Below are 22,513 nucleotides of genomic sequence, written 5' to 3' on the forward strand. Positions count from 1 at the left end.
ATGCTAGTTTATTTTCTTTTCTAAGTCTTTTTTCTTGTGTATTTGAAAAACCTTAAGAAAAACCAAAAAACTTAGTTGTAGCTTTTAGCTAGTCTACTTTCCATGCCTATAGTAGTAGTAATTAAAAGAAAACCCAAAAAGATTTCTCGTTCTTCATTTGTTTGTTGGGAGCTTTCCCGTGTAAATAGTTTTATTTCTTTTCTTTGGGGGTCGAGAGGAGAAGACCATGATGAAAATGTTGAGTGGCTCTCATATGCATTATTGTTGATTTAACCATGAGCCCATATTGACTTGTCTTCTCCCTTGTATTAAATGCTTGCAGATTCCGGCTTAGTCCAATGCACGTGCACTATTATTATTATCCACACCGTTCGGTCGTGCAAGTGAAAGGCAATAATGACGATATATGATGGACTGATTGAGATGAGAGAAGCTGGTATGAACTCGACCTATCTTGTTTTTGTAAATATGATTAGTTCATCATTCCTGATTCAGCCTATTATGAATGAAACATGTTTGCAATGACAATTAGAGATTATAGTTGCTCATGCCATGCTTAATTAGCTAGGAGTTTATAATGGTTTACCTTGCGTGACAAAATGCTATTAAAATGGTTGCGAAGCGCTGCCGGATCCTGAAGGTTGCATGCTTGCAACCAAGTAAAGAGGTCGTGAGCGGTTAGCGGGATCGTTCCTTGATGGTTCGAGAGACTCCAAGTACGATCTACACCGACACGTTCTTCTTCCGCTGCAACTCGGTGATGGTAACGATCGTGATCCCAACACGTCATGCATCTTCATAATGATCTTGGGTATGCGTATGCGCAATTTTTTTTGTTTTCTACTAGGTTTGCCAACATATTTGGGGATAACATTTATCCATGGCTAAAGCACATTTTGGGATAACACATACTCCCTCCATCCATATATATAGGCCTAATGCATTTTTTGAGACTGGCTTTGAATATTGATAAGATTAATAGTACTATATGAGATGTATAATGTGAAAAATATATCATTGGAAGCTTCTTTCGCGGACGAATTTGACGGTATGCTTTGTGTAACTTGTATGTCATGTATTATTACTCTAACATATGGTCAAAGTTAGCCTTGGAAAAACGCATTAGGCCATATATATATATATAGATAGATAGATAGATAGATAGATAGATAGATAGAGTAACATTTATTCATGGCTAAAGCGTGTTTTGGCCACGATGAGTAAAGTTCATTTTGGGATAACATTGATTCGCCCCTAAAACGCTTTTTGGGATAATACATAACATTGATTCATGGCTAAGGCGCGTTTGACCTTGAATCTGACTGTTGGGACTAAATCCTATTTCGACCGTGAATCTGACCGTTGGGAGTAAAGTCCATTTTGGGATAACATTGATTCACATTTAAAGCGTGTTTTGGCATAACATGTAACATTTATTCGTGGATGAAGCGTGTTGTGACCGTGAATCGACTGTTGGTATTCGAAATCCCTAAATAGGGGTGGGGTTGGACCATGGTAGGTATACTCCATCGTCGTGCCTCCTTTCCCTGCCGAGTAGCGCAGCCGCGCCTCTTTGCTCAGGAGCGTAGGCGTCACCCTCAACTCCTCGCGAAACCAATCAGCACCTACCTCCCCTACTCTGATGGCTTGAGATCACTTCTCCTCATCCAAAAACCCTCCCCCGTGAATTTATTTGCACAAGCTCTAATCAAGGAGAGCCTTAGAGGCCCAGAATGGAGGCGTCGGCGTCTTTGTGCACCCCATCTGGAGTCCGAAGCAAGCTCACGTTCAAGATCTCCGGCTATAGCTTTCAAAGGGGCTTCGGTGTTGGCAAGTACTTCTCGTCTGCCGCCTTCAATGTCGGCGTCTACTTCTGGCGCATCAAGTACTACCCTAATGAGGACTATGTGTCTCTTTCCGTGGAGCTTGCGACCAGGCGAGGGCATCCTTCGAGGTCAGGCCCGTTGACCAGGCCAACAAGTTGTCGCCATTGGTGGTGCTCTCCTAGAAGATGTTGATAGTGTTCTGCTCTCATTCGCCAACCTATGTGGGCACTTCCTGCAACCATCGGCGTATCTACAGGATGACAACCTTGCGATTGAATGTGATATCACAGTTCTGGCGGCAATAACTGTGCCTCCCTTTGACATCCAAGTGCCTCCCTCAAACCTGTCGGATAATCTCAGAGAATTGCTTAAGGCAGGGGAAGGAACAGATGTCACGTTCAAGGTTAGAAGGGAGAGTTTTCCTGCACACAAGATTGTACTTGCGATGCGGTCACCTATCTTCAAAGCGGATCTCTTTGGGTCGATGGGCGACGGGACAAGGCGTACCATAACCATAGAAGATATGCAACCAGCTATTTTCAGTGCATTGCTTCACTTCATCTACACGGATTCATTGCCTTCCATGGGGACATCTGATGGAGATGATGGTGAAGAAATGGTCAAGTACTTGGTCGTGGCAACGAATAGGTATGCCATGAAGAGGATGAAGGTGATACGTGAGAGCACCCTTTGCAAGAATCTTAATGTTTGAGATGTTACTACTCCCTCTATTCCATAATGTAGTACATATAGATTATTATTATTTTTGAAAAGTCAAACCTAGCAAACATTGACCAAGTTTGTGAAGACAAATATTTACATCTAGAACGTCAAACAGATATCCTTAGATTCACCATAAGACGTAGTTTCATGTTTTATATATTTTGATATTGTAGATATAGATAGTTTTATTTGTAAGTTTAGTTTAAGTTTACAAAATTTGGCTTATCAAAAAATCTATATGCACAACATTATGGAATGGAGTACTACTTTAGCTCTCTCCGACCATTATCATTGCAACCACCTAAAAAATGCTTGCCTTGAGTTTCTCACTTCTCCAGATAGAATAGCCGATGTGGTGGCAAGCGAAGGGTATGCTCACATCAAAAGATCTTTCCCTGCTATCATAGCAGATATTTTTGAGGGCAACTGAGTCTCGCAAATTTAGTATGCTCATCCTTGGTTAGCTGTATAGCTAATGGATATTGGCTTGTTCACAATAAACTCGGTACAATAACCTTTCGCAACAATTCTTCCATGCCGACAATCATTTTGGCTTAAATATTTGATGTTTCAGTTCCATAGTTCTTAGTCAAGCTGAATTGAGGAATAGAATGAGATAGCCCAGATGCTATCTTCAGTTTAAATTTATCTTGAAAAGCCATATAGGCAGGGCCGCATGAATGGGGATCAGACTCTGGACTCTGGAGCCTACCAGTTGATCAGCACTGAAGATTTATGTGAGAAATAGGCAGTGAAGCGAAAAAAAAGTCTCATACAAGATCCATCTCCAGTAAGAAAAGCAAGAGTCAAGGTACATATATACAACAATAACATCTCATAGTTCTTCCAAAGGTTCTGAAAAGTGTCATTACGCTACTATCTCACAAGACATCATCTTCTTGCAAGTACAGACCACCATCCGTCTCACAAGACATCATCTTCTTGCAAGTACAGACCACCATCGGTCTCAATGGGCATAGAAGGCGGAGTTCCAGGTGGAATGCAATCGGCCCCGGCCTCACCTGCAATGGTACACAATGCCTCGGCGTCCTGAATAGCCCGGTCAATATTGATTTGACCACTTAGCTCATTGATGAACTTGAGAAGGGTGTCGAAGTCCATCCCTTCCCCAATTATCCGCAGGCGGTACCTTTTCAAGATACCGACGCACAAGTACAGGTGAAAGTGTTCTGAAAAATAGTGAGTCCACAAAACTTCCCACAAGAGCATGATCTGATCAAAACTGAACTCCCTGCGATCCATAAGAAATTGGTGTCACTTGGAACTTGAGAGAGAGAATGACTGCTAACTGTGTTTTCTTTATTTTCAAGTAAATGCTTCAGAGCTCACTGAATAAATGTATTTCTGTACAATTTATCTCTGTCAATCAAAATATTTTTAAATGGCATGAAACTGGTAATAGGGAAAACAGTTTGTGTTTACTATTTTAAAATAACTTCACATTGCTAGCCAGACATAAATATCAGGCACACTAATTTATAGGCAACTTTTGGTTCGTTAGGTCTTTCCTAAAAGAGAACTAATTTTATTCTGCCTGCATGTGCATCTCTTTCCTTACTCTGCATCTGCACATTTTGTTAAAGAAAAGAACCAGACATACCCCAACTGCCAAGTCGACTAAACTAGGTCTGGACTTAGGTAGGACCTACTCACCAGCAAAAAACCTAGGTTTAAAACCAAATTAAGTTATCAAACTCAAAAAGTAACTATCATGATTGATAGATTCGGTTTTTCCTGTCACAGCTGATTACTCCTTTTTTTTGTCCTTGTACATGATTGATGCCACTGGTCAATGTTTTGCTGGGAATGAGAGCTGGTAGAGTACCAAGAAGGCACCAGCCTACTTGCTGTACAACCAATAAAGCTGTGCCAAATGTAAGTTGCAACAGCAGGGCACTATGATACAGTAATCCCAGCTGCTTGCACGAAATATTAACTACTAAGAATGCTTCTGGCCAGTAATACTAGGTGAAATTTGGCCTTGTTAGAAATATGGATGCAGATGGGGCAGTTCAGTTTGCCAGGTTTGCTGATCCACTTGGCCTGCTCAAAACTGTAAAGGCTATGTTTGGATATCTGTAATGGACTCCCAGATTGGGATTTGGTATTCCCAGCTACCAATTCGGTTGTTTGGGTGCACATCAAAACGTCGAATGGAAATGGGCCCAAATACATCAGCGAATTCGCCATCTCACGCCCTCCCATGTTACGGAGCCATTTGCTACCAAAAGTTAGAGGAAATCCAGAGTGCCGAATCGGACCACGTGCATCCTAACTTAAAAGCTACATATGCTTTCACTTTCTGGATAACTTCTAAACCTTATGATTCCCTTAATTTGGCTACTGAAGAACACTCATTTTCTGCATATCTAGATTTCAGTAAAATTAATGAGTTACATCTGTATAACAATGGTTCTCTCCAAGAAATACAAGTCAGTAAGATGCAAACGCTGCAACTTTAAAATGAAGAATTTACCTTTTGAATTGTATAAGAACCCAGCGGAAACAGAAGAAGTAGTTTAGACAGTCGTTCTGCCTAAAATAGTTATGCAATGAAGGATCGAGAAGCTCCACCAGCTGAGGTAGGAAAAATATATACAAACTCAGTATGTTGTATTTATATTAGATTAAAAAGGTAAGAAATGGATGGAACCAATTACTATGAGACTAAGCTGAACAGCATTCATCAAAGACTTGAAATGAATAGCCATAGCTGAGTTGGGATTAGAAGATACTCCCTCCGTCCCATAATGTAAGACGTTTTTTGACACTAGTGTAGTGTCAAAAAGCGTCTTACATTATGGGACGGAGGGAGTAGTAACCATGGGATTGATGCATAGTTATAAAAATAATACATTATAATTCAGCATCTTAAAAAGTTAAAAGATATTTAAAGGCTTCAAAGGATATGAGTGCATTGCCATTTGTCAAAGAAACCGAGGAAATCATATAAGTATTAATGAACACAAACCATAAGTATGCCCAAAGTGAAAATGTTTTCCTTGATTTGCATTAGATACACCAACAAAACTATTCTAATAGATATAATATTGACCTCTAACAAGAATATCTATCGCGTACAGCCAAATTGGAGAAGGAGCAACATGATAATCAATAGTCCATATATACCTTGGATAATCCAAGTAGTTGAGCATGCATGCCATTCTGATCACGATTAAAATTGCCTCCTAGTCGTTCCATCAAAGAAGCAAAGCACCAAAATGCTTCGGACTCATCCTCCATGACATAAAGTATAGGTGCCAAGAAATCACTCATTCCCTGGAGGACAGATCATATATGAATATGGTATCGTTCAAACAAAACTGTAGACAAAACTTTATGGGCATCATAAAGAAAAATAAGTTTATGTAAGGTTTGAAGTTCAACTTTGTATCCCAAATAATCAGTTAATAAAGTTGCATAGATTTACAGGTTAATAACATAAAGATTTACTGGGTTGGTATACAGTACCAAGTACTCCCTCCGTTCCTAAATATAAGTCTTTTTAGACGATTTCAATATGGACTACATATGGAGCGAAATGGGTGAATCTCACTCTAAACTCCGTCTATATACATCCGTATCTAATCCACATTGAAATCTCTAAAAAGAGTTCTATTTAGAAATGGAGGGATTATCGATTATCAAACAGCTAATGTACCAACATGAAGCCGCTCTGTGTGTCAACACAGCGAAATAATGTCTAGGATGGCATGCCTAACTCTCCTGAGTGTTGTATTAGATCTAAAACTGAGAATGAATGCATGCCAGGTGATTAGTAAATTCAACATCTATCTATGATGCTATTGTCTTAAACAAGCATGAGAATGAAGCATCTTCAAGCATTAAGACCAAAAGAAGGTAACTAATACTCCAGGGCTATATGCCAGCTAGTGGACAGCTTGTTTCAGTTAGTGGACAGCTAGTGGACAGCTTGTTTCAGTTAAATGCCAGACAGTTTCATTACATGGCGGGAAATTGCAGATGCAGGGCTATATGTAAAGCACACTTACTTGACAATAACCCAGGTCAAAATTATAGAAGGAATATGTCACCAAGATGTCACGTAGAACTATAACATTTGGATTGTCATCTCCTTCATAGTAAGGAACAGATCTATCTGTTCTCACCTTCATACCAAAAAAAAAAGCGTCAAAATGTAAGCGAAACTAGTACAGTAGTACAGAATTATATACAAGGAGATGGTAGAAAGGATAAGAGGAAACTTATCCATACCACATCTTTGTCAATAAGGCCTTTTCTTTCCCTAAACTTGGTGAACCTTTTAGCTTGTGTGGTTGAGATACTCTGCAAATGCCACATGGTATAAGAATAATCACAATTATTTATTTAAAGTGGAGATCGGTGTATCTCCTGATCTGAAAGCAATGAATATGATAAGAATTAAAACAGCTGGAAGTGACCTAACAATACTTTGAATGGGTTGCTATTTATGCAAGCAGCAGTATGCTTAAAAATAAATATCAGCCAAGGTAATCACACCCAGAAACTGTGTCCAAACATTAATATGCGACCATTCTCCTACTCGTCAAAACCAGAAATGCCTCGCAGACCATAAGCCTAAGAGAACAATATGTGTTCATCTACCTCATAAGCCAAATTCAGAGTTAAAAAAAACAAAAATTAACTATATCTATATAGTGCAACTGTGCAAGGGGATATGTCATGACCAGCATTCATAATGTATGCAGGAAAGGAGCAGCTTCGGGCACACCGAATTGCAGAAAATTAAACTTGTGAACCTTGACTAACCTTCCACTGGGATTTTATGGCTTCATATTCTTCTCGTTTCATGGCAGCAAGGTATTCCCTCTCAGCTTGTGTTGAATCATATTCATGATAACTCAACAAGAATTTCCAGACCTGCATGTTGAATATCAGTATATATGGATAAGATTGCCTTGCTGAGTAATTATGACATATCAGAGTTAAGTATAACACCTCTTTTCTCAGAACATGATCGACTCCCCCATAGAAAATCTTCTTCCTCAGTGCCTTTGAATCCATAATTCTACCTTCAGGATCTAAGAAAGCTCTCCACTGTCCAAAGATATTTATTCCCAAAAATAGTAAGGATTCAGATGAAACAGAGAAGTACTGACATAGCATGATCAATATAGAAATAAGTGCTAGATGGTCGGTGATAAAGATCCATGAAACTAGGAACATGATGTTCAGTATAAATTCACACGGCTCCTGGTGACTGAAAAAAAAAATACTCCCTCCATCCCAAAATAAGTGTCTCAACCTTGGTACAACTTTGTACTAAAGTTAGTATAAAATTGAGACACTTATCTTGGGACGGAGGGAGTATCAGACTAGCTTTTGGTAAAGCAATCCTTGTAAAGTGTTCAGCATGGTGCAGCTTAGCTTGTGGCATTACCAAGGATAAGTGGATAACTACAGGTTTGGACTGGAGGAAACAGGTAATGGCCTGCAAACTATCTAACCTTAAGAAATGGTGTTGTTCATACCAAAGGTTCCAGTATCTAATACAAAGGTTAGTAGGCCAGCCAGGAAGAGTAAGGTTTTGAACTTATGGGACTACACCTCCATTAGCAGGGGCGGGCCTAGGACCGGTGCTAGACAGTCCAGCCCAAGTAACCAAGGGAACATGTTGTACTGAAGACAAAAAATTCTGAATCTGAGTAGTCCAGCACCCTGTGACCGATCAGCAGCCCACTTGGCCCCTCCCTTGGTCCGTTCCTGGGTGCACCCTTGTCCCTAACCTAAAGCTTCCTTAAAATCCAGGTCATAAACCAAAATTGAACATGATTGTTCCTAGAGTCTGAGCCAGAGACCAGGCAAATCTGGGAAATGTGTACGTCCAACTTTACTATTTTAAGTCCCACGATTGAACTGTACTTGATTGTCCTGAGGATCATAATACTTTATGATCATGAACACACTAGAAATCAAATGTCGGACTCATCCCAATTGTTTGGTTACACAACGTTCACAAGAGATGTATTACGCGAACTCGGTTACGGAACTAGCAACAATTACTACTGCTTCATCAGCAGAATATGTGTAGTGCAACATGGATTTTTGTAAGGAAACATATATAGATGGTGAAATAAAGTGCTCACAAAAATACATCAAATATCCAAGAATTGTTACCTCTTCAACACTTAATGGGTTGCCTCTCTTTTTTCCCCACACCAGCAGTAACTCGTCAGACTACGAAAAGAGTAAGGAAACTGATGTTACACAAAATGAAGTATGCACAGTTCATAACCATGGAAGGTTAAGCAGGTTCAAACTTTCAACGTCATCACAATTCAGAACATAAAACTAAGCAGATCATTGTTTTCTAGAAAAAAATTCAAATCAAGTTTTGAGTTCATTAATTTACAGAAACTACAGTTAATAAAGTTCACTGGTGGTGAACTGACAGATTATGGTATTACATTTGAGCAAATGTCAGAAAAAATAGTAGCGCAGCTTCAATTATCCGCCCGGTATAAGTGGCATGTGGCCATGATCCTAATTTAACCTTTGGAAGTTATTGCAAATTTGATTTAAATATAAAAGTAAAATTAAATCTAAAAAGGAAGTAAAGTTCAAAGGTGTGTCCAGGCATCTGGTAAGCAACACTTCAAGAAGATGTATTTCAGTGCCACAAGTTGTGGTGCCTGAATGGATACAAAGACAAAAAAAAATGTAACATATGTTACCTCTACCGAGTCCGAGGGCAAAGAAGCATCATCCGGTGTTATTAGCTGATCTGCGTACTTGTCACTTGCTTTGTTGTCCAAAACATATTCTTGTTTTTGCCGTCCATAAGCATGAGAACCACTACTGTGATTTTCACGAAAAAGGCTTGATGTTGTCTCGCGCGCAAACTTCGTAACCAGTGAGAATTTCTCCAGAACTTGAAACGAAATGTCTCGGCCTGGATCATTCGATTTGCGCCTTTGCTTTGAGACATATTCAGACATGGTTGAAGGCCCCCCATATTTGGCATCATCTCCATGTCGTACTTCACTAACTGAACCAGTGAAGCTGAAGGAATTCTGTCGTGACATGGCATTAGCCACAGTGGCAACCCCTGGAAGCTCTAGAGATGACAGGCTTTTCTACAAAGGCATCAAAAGAGTTGGATTAAGGATGATGGCCTTTCTACAAGGAACAAGCGTAAATACTGCATCAGTAATCAGTAATCACTATAAGTTCAATTTGGTCAACACCTTGGTCAGATAAAGAAATTTTTACCAATGAAGATTAAGTTATTTTACAGATATCTGATACTAGAAAGCCCAAACTTACTAGATTCACAAGGTCAACAGTTGCTGCAGGACAGAAAGAAGGGGGCCAAGGAACTAAATAGAATCCCATTGATGGCATTGGGTCTTTTTACTATGACAGAGTAAGCTACCAACAGAACAACAAGATTCCAAATTATCAATTGAGAATGTTTTGCTCGATTCAAGAAGCTACAGCGGTATAACAAACCTGAAGAGGATCTTCAAAGTCGTTGACAAGAAATACATTAGGATCGTCATCCGACCTACAACATAAAGAAAACATGTAACCACAAGCAGGTAAGAAAGACATTTGATACAAAAAGAAGTTAAATAGCATTTATAAATGTGGTTTCATAATCATGGAGATGTAGATCTTGTTGGTCAGACTTTGATGCTTCATTCAATTTCTTTCGAATAGGATGGATTGATGTTAAGATTCACAATCGAACTCTAGTAGAGTAGATGGCAAGGTCAACAGTCGGAGTTATCTCCCTGAGTTCAGAATATGTGGCACTAAGATGCTATCACACACAACAGGAGGAAAGCAAGACATGCATCGAGAAATTGTAGTTAAGAATATAGTTGATAGCCTTAATACATGACGATTTTCCCTTAAGGCATTTGTCAGTTGCTTTAAGTTCATTTGTTGGAAGGAGCAATTTTTATTTAGGCATTAATAAACAAAATGTGTACAAACATGATCAAATATTTAGGACCATTGGGCCCAAAGAAGGAAACCTGATAATGAAGACATGCTGTTTCAGTGTTGCAAACAATTCACGAATTCCACCATTGTAGAAATAGAAAGGAGGAAAAGCCAAGCCTGCAGAAGTTGAAAGACTAGATAAATAAGACTGATCCCACTTATGAATTTTTCTGTCAGTGTGCTCATTAATGATGACTTTATCTTAGCAGGCAGAAGCAGAAATACTAGGTGCGAACAATACAGTATCTGAAAGCTAATAATCCGACCACCAAGATACAAAATCAAGCAGAGTTTCAAACCAGCTGCAAGATCAAAGCAACAAATGGCGAGAAAAACACTTCACCTGATGAGAGAACAATAATTATGTACTCCAATCCAAATGTTGGGGTGTGCCTACGGATGAAGCGCACATCACTTAGAGGCAAGGCCTGAATGGTGTACAAATTTCTATCTGCATAGAACCACATATGTAAAGTGTCAGGCATCATTGCTGCAGTGCTTCACTCGCCAAATTTAGTATGACCAAAGACGCAAACTATAGATTCCTACATTTTTCTATTTCTGCACTGACTGAACTTGTTGAGAAACTGTTAACTCCCTCATTTGGCTCCCAACTCTGTCAAACATATCAGACGAAGCATTAGCAGAAGAAGCAGAACTGTATTGAGGTAGCAACTAGCTATAACTCCAAGTCTAATATCCAGTATACAAAGGGTAATACTATGAAGTGGTAAACAGCAAGTAACATGCTCTCAATCATTGTCACATAAATGGCCGCAGAAGAGTGTGCAATATAAGCCAGTGGGCATGCAGTCCGCGTAATAACACGGTTCCTCACTGCAGTTAAAAAGTGACACGGTTCTGGCGCATGAGTTCTAATATTAATTTCTACCCCTATATCATGCACAATCATGTACGAACAACCAAGCATTCATATTAGCTGGTTGTGATGTGGATAGCTCACCAGGAAGAGGGAGCCGAGCTGCAAGTAGAGGCGAAGCTTGCCGCTGATCCGGCCGGAGCCGTACTGCGTAGGGTGGATGGTGACGCGCTCCTTCTCGTACACCACGTCCATCCTCGCCGTCTCCTCGGACCCTATGTCCGCCATGTCGGTCCGCATCGCCTTCGATCACCAGAGCGACAGCATATCAGTAATCATCAGTTGAACCAAAAGGGGAACACGCAGAATCGATTGCGGGTGGAACAACATAAGTATCTACATATCCGATGCTAGAACAAGAGAAGGGGGCAAGAGCAAGCCCCGAACCCCGTCCTCCGGACTCACGGAACCGGCGAGCGAGCGACCTAACCAACCGATCGACTCGTCGGCGCCGGGCCCCAAACCCAGACGCCAGACCGCGCTAGGAAGGAAGCGGAAGCGGTAGCGGGAGAGGGGGAGGCGCGGGAGAGCGAGCGGTACCGCGTGGATGGAGGCGGGGACGGAGGCGGCGTCGGCGTAGTCGGGGTCGTCGGAGAGGTCGTGCGGGTCCGGCGAGCGCGGGTGGCCCGCGTCGGCGGCGCCTGCTCGCGCTGCTGGCTCTGCTTCCCCGCGCATCGATCCAGGGAGGGGTGGGCAGTCGGTCGCTGGGATTGGGTTTGCTGCTGATCTCGCTCGGGTTTTTGCCAGTCGCAATAATGGGGATCGACTATATGGAGTGCTTGGCCCCGTGTCTCAGTTGCCTGCCCCCTCTTCTTGCTTTGCGAGAGCGTTGCAGTGCGGCGAAAGAATTCCCCGGCGATAATAATAAACAAACAAAACAAATAAATATCCCAAGCCAAATCATTTTTTGGCTGGAGAAAAACATATGAGCGACGGAACGGCAGGTGAGACTTGACTGCTTAGTGCTGCTGGCGTTGCTTGCTGGAAGTGCATGTGCAAAAAATGTTTTCGTATGGCGGAGGGCGTCTTGTGGACATATGACTAAACAAGGATGACGTGGCATACGGTACGGGTGCCAACGGAAAGCGACCACATCCGCAACCAAGTTGCTTTTGCTAGCTACTCCAGGCTTGGTCTCGTTTCTGGGAAATAGTAACAGGTTGGTCGTGCCTTAGAGACAAAGGCAGGGAAAGAGATCAGCGTCACCTTAGCCGCGTGAGCAAGGACCCGCGGTCACACGGACGGAACCACGGAATCACGGCAGCTAGATCACAACTTTACGCAGGCAGACTCCCGTCGGCGAGGGCTGATATTCATCGCGTTGATCCTTGGAGTAACATAAGGTCCAACTCAGCACATGCATTTATTTATGTGGTAATGATTTATCGAGGAAAAAGGTGATTTGAGTAACACGAGGTCCAACTCAGTACATGCATTTATTTATGTGGTAATGATTTAACGAGGAAAAAGATTATTTGAGTAACATGAGGTCCAACTCAGCATATGCATTTGTTTACGTGGTAATGATTTAACGAGGAAAAAGATGATTTGAGTAACATAGCTATTTACTCACACTATGAGTAACATCACGCATACTAAGACAAGATGAGTCTACAACTTAATAAATGAAGTGTTGCATGACATCATGCATATGTTACTCCCCCGTGTGGGTGGTCTAATAAGGTCATGGAAGACAAGCGGACCGGCAGTGGCGCTTTGAAGATGAAATAATGTCCTTCCCGCCTAGCCCTTGTAGTGTGGTGTGTCTAGCGTTTTTTAAGGGCGTGTGCATGTGTCTCCGGCGGTATTCGTTCGTCTTCGGTGGATCCATCTAGATTCAGCCAGCCATCGTCTTCTGTCGTGTGTTTACATATTTGATTCTTTCGATCTACGCTTCTTTTCATCTGCAACGGTTGCTGTTATGATGCATTGATACCCCGAGGCCTTAGCACAATGACTTTCCGACTACAACAAGATTTGTCCCATTTCGGTGTGTGTGTGTGGGGGGGGGCGATGATGACGTCGTGCCTTCGTATCGCTCCAAATCGTCCCTAGGTGGTCCACAGACCTGAGTGCATTTTATTTTGTACTTATATTCTTTGTACTACCATGACAAATTATGAATTAGATCAAAAAAATCAAGGAAAAAAATGACTTCCTTGTTTAACATTGATCCAGCCGATCATTAACCCGATCAGTCAAATCACCCTTCAACATCGAATCTTCAGCCCTACCACCGGGCCCTGGCCTTAGAGTAAGTACAATAAGGTGATCTAAGTAGGCTTTAAGAATTTAAATATTATTTTAATTTTTGAGTTTGAGAGAGAAGAGAAGTTGGTTGTAGATTAGTAGCCAGCTGCATCACGGGCTTCAAAAAAAATATGAGACAAAAAGGTTAACCAACCAGTGACAAAAGTAGTCAATATTTATAGCTAACTATCGTATGATTGGCTTTTAGGTTGGTTGTAGATGACCTGCCTACTGACTAGTGCACCACTGCCAGACCCTGCACCCATCAAGCTGGGAATGTATCCGGTGCACCCACGCTTGTGGTGTTATCGATGCACCGGATGCTATAAAATATTTTAAAAAATCTGAAGAAAAAAATTTAGCACGTTGACGCAACATCAATGTATGATGTCACAAAATTACATATAAAATTTTGAAATATTTTTTGAGATACAAAAATGGCAAGTTTGACATCAGTGTGATAATGGACCAAATCTAAAGCCGAAGTTATGTTATGTGCTATTCAATGTTGAATTTATCATTTTTGTTTTTTGAGTTATGTTTTAAATTTTGATTTAAAATTTTGTGACAACCTACATTAATGTTGCGTGAGTGTGTTAATTTATTTCAGCAATTTTTTAACATTTTTAAACAACAATATGAGTTCGATGCACCAGTAGCACCACAAACTTCGATGCACCAGATATTTTCCCCCTCAAGCCTCCCCCTGTGTTCCTGCTGACGGGCACCGCCTCCCGCGTGTTGCACTCACCACAGCCTCACCATAGGGCTGCGCTTTGCTCTTCACGCAAAAATCAAGGACCCAATAACCAGCGAACGCTTCGCTATGAGGCACGGCAATTGCGAACATATTTTATGACAAATACTTAGAAAACACATATAATTTCTTCATAACCAGATGGCAAATTCTGGCAAACGGAAGATCTGTTGTGAAAATTGTCATGTTCGCTTTGCCATGCACCCAGGGAACGTTCGCTAAATAGCATTGCCTTGCCCAAAATCAATTTACACGGTAAAAAACATTCACACGCCTGTAGTGCTTTTTTCCCCACCTTTGCATCCAGAGGCAACCAGAACTCGTGATGAATGACAAGATGCCGCAACACACTGTGTAGAGAAGGTGAACAAAGTAAGTAATCTGGGCGTGGGATAAGGAACAAGAATTACAAACCTCAACAACTCTCGACTGTTACAGGCATCGCTGCCATAATATGAGTACATGGGGCATCACCTAAATTCTGTGAGCGCCATCCATCAAACTATGTCTGACTACAAAATATACTCATTCCCAATTACACGACGCTTTGACATAACGAGTGCAAGAAAATCTACTGATACATCATCACCGAACACACCAACAACCTAGAGTTCCAAGAATCGTCAATTCAAAACAAGAAACACTAGAAACAACCTAATCAGATGCAATTCTTATTCTTCCTCTTGTTATGTCGTGAAGAAAGACCATAGCGTTTTCCCAATCGATTTGTTTCGCCTCTCTGAATCATCATCATCATCATCCTCGTCATCATCTTCGACGCCCCCACGCTCACTTCCTGATGGTGTCATGGACATCGCATCTTCACCTTGTTCACCATCCACAACAATATCACCATACTCCTCACCGGCAGTAGCATGGGCATCAACAGTTTCAGCCTAACATCAATGACATGGTTACCAGTTTATTAGCTCAGGTAAACACACATGCACCTGAATACCGCACCAGAGTCTCTCTCTCTTACCTGGGAGAACTCTTGCAACTGCGATGCACCATCAGCTGATTCAGAAGGCCCCGTCCTCTTGCTATCAGCAGCTTTAGAGGTTCCTTCCGTGTCATCAGCAGTAGTTTCTACCGTCCGCTTTTTCCCTGTCCTCCCACCTTTCTTTTTCTCCGGTGGAGGAGGAGCTGCTGCCGCCGCATTTGCACTATACCAAGATGCAAAACGACAATATTATTCATTTACTAACTCCACAGTTCCAAGGAATGCAAGAGAAGACAACCCAGAGCAGAAATGAAATAGGGAAAGGTCAATTTAACTTACACTGTAGTGCGTCTCAAATTGTAGCGTTTTTCACCTGGGGCTTGCGTTGATGGGCCGGCTGGCTGCCGCCTCTTGCGACGCTGCCCACCAACTGAAACACTTTCAGATTGTGCTTCACTAATTTCTTCATCACTGATATCTGGTCCAGCAAGGCGCCTCTTCCGTGTACCACCAACAGTAACTGAATCTTCCTGATCATCATTCTTTTCATCAAAATTCTCACCAAGAATTACTTTAGCATCTTCAAGCACTGCACGAACCGACTTTGTCTTTTTCACCCCTCTTGGTCTACCCCTCCGTTTTGGAGGATTTGATGCTTCAGGTTGCAAATCTACTTCAGGGGCAGCCGTTGAGTCCTTTCCATTTTGGTCCACAGAGGCAATTGTTGTGTCAACTGCCATGTCATTAGCACCAGCAAATGGCTGACTTCCATGAACATCTATACAATTATCTGCGACTCCAACAGAAGACTCGATCTGGATATCATCAGCTATATCAAGCCTTTCGGATTCTTCATTCCCCCTTGCTCCACTGTCAGAAGGGAGACCCTCAGCATCAAAAGAATTATTTGCTGCCTGATAGACAGGAGTTGGCTCATAATCTGCTTCACTCGGTGATGCTTCCTCTAATCTCGCACCAAAAGGAATGTTTATTTCCGCTTCCTGTTCCGATGACTGCTCGGCCTTTGTCCTAGGAGAGAACTTGAAAAGCCTTGAACACTTCTGCAACAGTGAGAAACGACCAGCTGAATTAACAAGTGTTCCTGTGTCTTGAGCCAAAGCATCAGTGTTCGGGGAACGATCATCTCCCTCAACAGCCAAACTTGGGTGGTCAATATCAGCATCATCCTTGAGAGATAGATCACCAAAGCCCTCAAAAACAGAAACCCCACAGCTTTTGCACACCTTGTACTTTTCAAACATGTCAATGAGGTTATTCCTGTCCCTGTTGTATGCTTCTCGACGATCCTTCAGACTCTTGCTGAGTGCATGAAGACTATCAATGTCTCTTCTAATGTCTGCCTTGTCAGTTTCCAATTTTCGCTTCTCCTCCACTAGAACTTCTTTTTCCCTCAGCAGCTGTTGTTTCTCCAATGTTATCTTTTGAATCTTGGACTCATTCAAATCAACAGCATGCTTTAGTTCATTTTCTACAAAATCTCTTTTCTTATTTAACTCATCCTCCTTCTGTTCCAGTTCCTTCTGTTTAATTGCTAGTTTATTCGCTATCTCCATCTCCAGTTCATGTCGATGGAGCTGCAAATTACGCTGAAGATCAGCACGTTCTCTCTTCAGATATTCATCTATCTCCTCACGCTGGTGTTTTATATCATCAGCCAAAGCTTTTTCCTTGAGTGCAAGATTATCCTGCTGCTCCTTGTACTTTGCATCCATTTCATCCTGTGTATCCTTAAATCTCTTCTCTTCATTGTGACGCCACCTTTCTAGATTTGTTTTTTCATTCTTGAGCACCTTTGCCTCCTCTTCTAGCCGAGCTCTTTTTTCATCAAGCTGCTCCCACTCTTCTTCAAATTTCTGCCGCTGCTTCCTCAAATCTTCAGTTTCTTCCGAAAGGGAATTGCTTCGCATTCTATACTCATCAATCTCCTTCTTCAGTTGTGCTGTCAGCATGCTGTGCTCTTGCCTCTCTTCCTCTGTAACTTTCAAATTGTTTTGTTCTTCTAAAATTTGCTTCTTTTCAGCTTCAATTGTGGCTTTCAGCCTTTCAATATCCGATCTGTACATCTCAGCCTGTTTTCGTTCATGATCCACTTGCAGCTTTTCTTCAGATAACTTATCCTTCTCAAGTTTCAGTGACTCATCCCACTTCTTCAGAGCTTTTGACTTGGTATCAAGGTCATTCTGCAATTCTTCCAGCTTTTTCTTGCTTTCATTTAACGCTTGCTCCCTTTTAGATATTTTGTTCTCCCGAGAACTGAGATCTTTTTCCTTCTTTACCAAATCAGCTTCCCTATGTTTCATTCTTTCATCAAAAGATTTCCTCTCACTCTCCAGTTCTAATTCAAAATCTCGTCTTTTTGCTTCAAGCTTCACCTCATGATCCTCGATAAGCTTCTGAAGCCCCATCTGAAACAGATTTGTCCGACAATATCAGATCACTGAAAAAGGTGCATGTTACACATAATATTCTGTGTATCAAATATTCCAAAGAGGATGCTTGGAACATGAACATTTGCAGCTGATAAGCATAAGGAATAGAACAGAGTATCTGTATGAAAAGCTCGATGGCTCGAAAGTAATGAGATGAACACAGGATAGTGGCTAATCCGGCCAATTTACACATGCAAGGTCGGCAAGTGAAATAGCACAATGGGTAAAATAATAAGCTAAGCATATCAACATGTAAAAAGTTACAGAATAACATATACTCCCTCCGTCTGGAAATACTTGTCTGAAAAATGGATGTATTAGAACTAAAATATGACTAGATACATCCGTTGCTCCGACATGTATTTCCGGACGGAGTATATAGGGGAAAAGTCCACAGAAAAAACTAGAGAACATAAAATATCAACGGCCTCCGTAAAGAAATATAAGAGCGTTTAAACGCTCTTATATTTATATGCCGTTAATTTTCCCCAAGGGTAAAATGCTCGAACTGCATAATGACCAAATAAATGTAACAGCAACATCGCTTGTACCCATTTATTCATAATGCCACAAATGGAGAGCAGACTGTTCATCGGTGTGTTACTTACTTTTTCTCTTGCACTAGCTTTTTCTTCCCTCTCAGATAACTTTTTCTCCCTTTTTTCCAAAATCTTGTGCTTTGAGTCAGCATCCTGCAAATGAATAGAAAATAAACATATATCTTTTTTATTTTAATATCAACTCGTCATAAGCCAGAATGAGGAGAAAAGAATGCAGGACCCATCAGTGGGTTACCTTCTCTTGTGAGCGTAATTCATTTAACCTTTTGGCAATATCCTCCTCCTTTGTTTTCAAAATGATTTTAGTTGACTCCACTGTCTTCTTTGCCTCCTCCAATTCTTCCTGTTTTATCTTACAAAGTTTGTCATTCTCATTTGCTCTCTCCTCTCTGTCATTTACAGATCTCTGCAAATCAACGAGTCTGTTCTGACTTTCTTTAAGCTTTTTCTCCCAGTCCTGCAGAGATTCCTCCTGCTCCTTGAGTTGCTTCTCTCGGGCCTTCCTCCTGTACGTAACCAAAAAAATGAAACACAATACACAATATTATCACCTGCATAGCACAGTATAAAGTAGAGAAAGAAGACAGAGGAAATTGGCATACTCAGTCTCAAAATATAGCTTCTCCTTCTCCAACCTACGTTGCCGAGCTTCTGCCTCCTCTAAATCTCTGTCAGCTTGTGACTTCTTACGGTTTGCCTCCGCAAGCTTCGCATCTGCAGCATGAAGCTTCCCCTCGATCTCCAAAGATTTTTCCTCCAAATTAGCCTCAAGAGATTGAGCATCAGCTATCTTTTTCTGGGACGTGAACTTAACCTCAGCTATCTCTGATCGAATTTCACGTAGTGCCTTTTCAAGCTGCATATACAGACAAACAAAAAGTCATAAGGTAAACAAGAAGAAGAAAAATTGGAGTGCTTAATCAGTTTAAAACAGAGAGTAGTGCTTTCAGTAAAAGCAATACTGATGACTACAGTGGGTGCAGCAGCCTCTAATATTCATACCAACTCATTTTGGCTATTAGAGGTTCTACTAAAAAGTTAGATTACATAAAGCACACAACTGTAAGTATTGAACAACTTCCAAGAATCAAATATCTATGTAAAATGTGGTGCAAAAATATATATGCTCATTAGTTCTCTGCAACTGGCAGAGTAGCCAGGTCAGAATGGTGCTGATAAATGACAAGAACAAAAAAATTATGGGATAGAGACCAACATACATCAGCTACACATTGTTTCTCAACACCCAGTGATTTCCGCATGTTTTCTTCTCGCCTTTCATATTCTGATATAGCATTCAAATGTGCAGCTTGTTCCCGCTTTAAGATCTCCTCCTTTTGTGTCAGCACGTGGGTGACTTCGTCAAATTTGGCTGCCCACTCTTTTTTCTCAATCAAGAGCAGCCCCATATTGTATTGATATTCATGTAACTGTAAGACATACACATGAAAACACACATGTCAATAACTGTAACTGTTATGGGAATGAACAAAGTACAAAACAGAAGGTTAAATATCCTGACAGAAAAGACTGTGATGAGGAAAAAGGAAATTTCTGAAGCAACATCCAAATTACACAAGGTGAGTGAGAAGGAAAATGCAAAAATACACATAATAATTTTCACCACTGCTTAACTTTTTACCTGTCCATATTATTGGTTTTAGAAGGCAGAAAACACTAGCTATAGCCCGCAGGTCTTTCTACAAGGAGAACCCAATCATAATGATGACTAGCATTACTGAGTAAAGTGTTAAATGGTATAAGCAGAACCAATCTAACACTCTGCACTGCTTTGTTGAAAATGGTATAAGCAGACAGTTTTCTGGCTGTCTGGCCAAAACAGCCAGAAAAATGAGTTCTTCCATGGGTCACATGGAAATCTGATTCTTTAAGAACCAGCAAAGGGTATAGTTTCATCGTGCTAACAAGAAATTGTCAAAACCCTATCTTCTGAAAGGCTTGCTGGTTTAAATCGAAAAGTTTGAGGCATGACTGATTTTAATAATGGTGTTATTTTTACTTTTCAAAATCTGACGACATGTGATAGAGGGTACTATATAGGATAGTAGTACTAAATAGTTGGCCTTACTTGTGAATCTTATAATAATTTAAATAATTCGGGACAGAAGTCGAAGCGAGGAGACATAGCCCGAAACAAGATTCAAAAGTTGCATGGAGTGGAAAAAAGCGGGGGCAGAGATTGGGCAAAACCTCCTGCTCGAGCTCGGCAGCTCTCTGTGAAGTCCCTTTGGCCTTGCCAAGGGGCGCAGATGCGGGCGGAGCGCCACCACCGGCCCGCTGGTTCCCTGGAGACGGCGTGGACCAGCCGTTCCATCCTTTCCCCTGCGGAGTAAACATCACGGCTTCTTGCTCCCAATTCCTTCACGGCGCATCAAAGAAACGAGGCGCCGCTCCCCTACCTGCAGTTCCAGAGGCCAAGAAAGGCACAAAGGTTACCAACCAAGCTCCCTCCAACAAAACCCTAACCACCAAGGAAACCCGGCGAAGGAAACCCTAATTGCCAAGAAACGCAGAGAAATCCCGCCCCCGGAGCCGCGAGGAAGCCCCGCATTAGCAAGCACCGGGAGGCGTCCCCCGCCGAGAAGTCCGGAATTTCAAACCCTCGAAATCCCCAAGAACCCCGCGAGAAACGAGCGGCGGAAAGAAGGTTAACGGATCTGCGAGGAGGGCGCTCACCGGGAGGTGCCCGGCGGCCACGGCGCGGCGCGGCGCGGCGGCGCGGTGGAGGCCGGCTGTCCGGGCGCGCGAGGGGCCGGGCCGGGCTAGGTCGGGGCTGCTGGTGCTCTGGGGGTTGGGTAGGTGCGTCGTGCGGCTGCGGTCAGATTTGGGAAAGGAGCGGGGAGACGGGGAGAGAGAGAAAGAGAAAAAGAGGGGGGAAGAGGCGGGCGGGGGGCTGGATGTAAATTCGCAGGGGGCCGTCTGGCTGAAAAGCGGTGCTCGCGAGGGGAGCGTGCGGTGCGGCAAATGACCACGATGCCCCTCTCATTTCGTGGTGCTTTTCGATGATGTAATCATGGGGCTCCGACTTGGCCCCCTCCTATTGGACAATCATTTGATGACCCAACTAGCATAACAACGGCATCAGTGCTGGCTGACAGTTTGGAACCAGTTTTGAAAGGAAAAATTAGTGCTGACCATAATGGCTTGGAGCACCAAACCTTGACCATGGTGTCAAACCATTCTTTGATTAAAGTCGAAGGATATGACTCTCTGATTTTCAGAAGAAGAAAAGGTAGTATGCAATTTGTAGGATTTTATTTTGTAGATTTTTTTCTCACATGGCCTGTTTGATATGTATAATTGGAAATTGTTTTTTCTGTGAACTGCTTTATGTGCAATTTCAAGAAAAACTAGTGCATCTCAAAAAAAATGTCTCTCGAAGAACTACGATAGGCACCTGATTTTTTCAAGACGTTCATGTTGTCTTTTTGAGGTGTAATTTCACACTTTCTATTGCGTCTTTGTATTTTTAATACCTAGAGTTTAATATGGCACCCTTTTACCAGGTTTTTCCATTCATGTGTATTTTAGTCACGAGGGTCTTATGTATATTTCAGTCATTTGAAACATATGACCATTCTTTAGTCTTCATCCTCACCTTCAAAGTACATGCTTGATATGTGGTTTTACTGCAGGGTAGGATTGACGCTCACAAACATCACATCCAACATTAAAATGGGGTGGTTTGTTTGTGTGTGTGTGTGTGTGTGTGTGTGTGTGTGTGTGTGTGACTTCATATTTGAGAGTTCAAACCCTCAATACACATTTCTAAGCATACACTCGAGCACTTTAGTGATGACTTCATGGGGTTAGACAATCGAGGCACGAGTTTATAAGGTATATGTGGGATGCCAATTTAAAGGCAAGTAGCAAGGCTGGATAGGAAGAGATGAGCTAGTAAGTATGGTAAGGGGGTCATACCCGTATATACTGGTTGTGGAGCAGAATGATGCTCATGCCTTTCTCATACATTTCACTGTTCTTATGGATATCTCTCGCATGTTCACCCAACTAGCAAAAGTATCGTCGAATTTACCACCCCTTGAGCTGTGTAGCAACAAAATGCAAAGCATAATTTGCTCCATTCCGCCAGTCAAACAATGTACCA

General features: G+C 41.8%; 3 protein-coding genes across 3 annotated transcripts; 1 reads left to right on the plus strand and 2 right to left on the minus strand.

Moving 5' to 3' along the window:
- The first annotated feature begins 1,705 nt into the window (after positions 1–1,705).
- On the plus strand, positions 1,706–2,667 carry LOC109761233 (BTB/POZ and MATH domain-containing protein 1-like). Its single transcript, XM_073501984.1, has 2 exons — positions 1,706–1,954; positions 2,022–2,667. Exons 1-2 carry the CDS (start codon positions 1,734–1,736, stop codon positions 2,536–2,538), a joined length of 738 nt encoding a protein of 245 aa, XP_073358085.1. The 5' UTR covers positions 1,706–1,733; the 3' UTR covers positions 2,539–2,667.
- Positions 2,668–3,281: 614 nt separating this feature from the next.
- Positions 3,282–12,438, minus strand: LOC109761218 (uncharacterized). Its single transcript, XM_020320028.4, has 15 exons — positions 11,965–12,438; positions 11,509–11,667; positions 11,094–11,160; positions 10,888–10,995; positions 10,577–10,661; positions 10,047–10,101; positions 9,269–9,670; positions 8,712–8,771; positions 7,533–7,631; positions 7,344–7,454; positions 6,807–6,878; positions 6,584–6,700; positions 5,700–5,849; positions 5,047–5,147; positions 3,282–3,801 (listed from the first exon to the last, which is right to left on the minus strand). Exons 1-15 carry the CDS (start codon positions 12,097–12,099, stop codon positions 3,474–3,476), a joined length of 2,049 nt encoding a protein of 682 aa, XP_020175617.1. The 5' UTR covers positions 12,100–12,438; the 3' UTR covers positions 3,282–3,473.
- A 2,399-nt stretch (positions 12,439–14,837) lies between these two features.
- LOC109761226 (nuclear matrix constituent protein 1a) lies at positions 14,838–21,303 on the minus strand. The gene is made up of 9 exons (XM_020320036.4): positions 21,082–21,303; positions 20,596–20,804; positions 19,605–19,814; positions 18,987–19,240; positions 18,620–18,890; positions 18,433–18,516; positions 15,714–17,800; positions 15,414–15,597; positions 14,838–15,327 (listed from the first exon to the last, which is right to left on the minus strand). The coding sequence occupies exons 2-9, from the start codon at positions 20,740–20,742 to the stop codon at positions 15,118–15,120; spliced, it is 3,447 nt and encodes a 1,148-aa protein (XP_020175625.1). The 5' UTR covers positions 20,743–20,804; positions 21,082–21,303; the 3' UTR covers positions 14,838–15,117.
- Between the last annotated feature and the right edge of the window lie 1,210 nt (positions 21,304–22,513).

Source organism: Aegilops tauschii, chromosome 6, assembly GCF_002575655.3.
Source record: "Aegilops tauschii subsp. strangulata cultivar AL8/78 chromosome 6, Aet v6.0, whole genome shotgun sequence".
NCBI classification, from domain to species: domain Eukaryota; kingdom Viridiplantae; phylum Streptophyta; class Magnoliopsida; order Poales; family Poaceae; genus Aegilops; species Aegilops tauschii.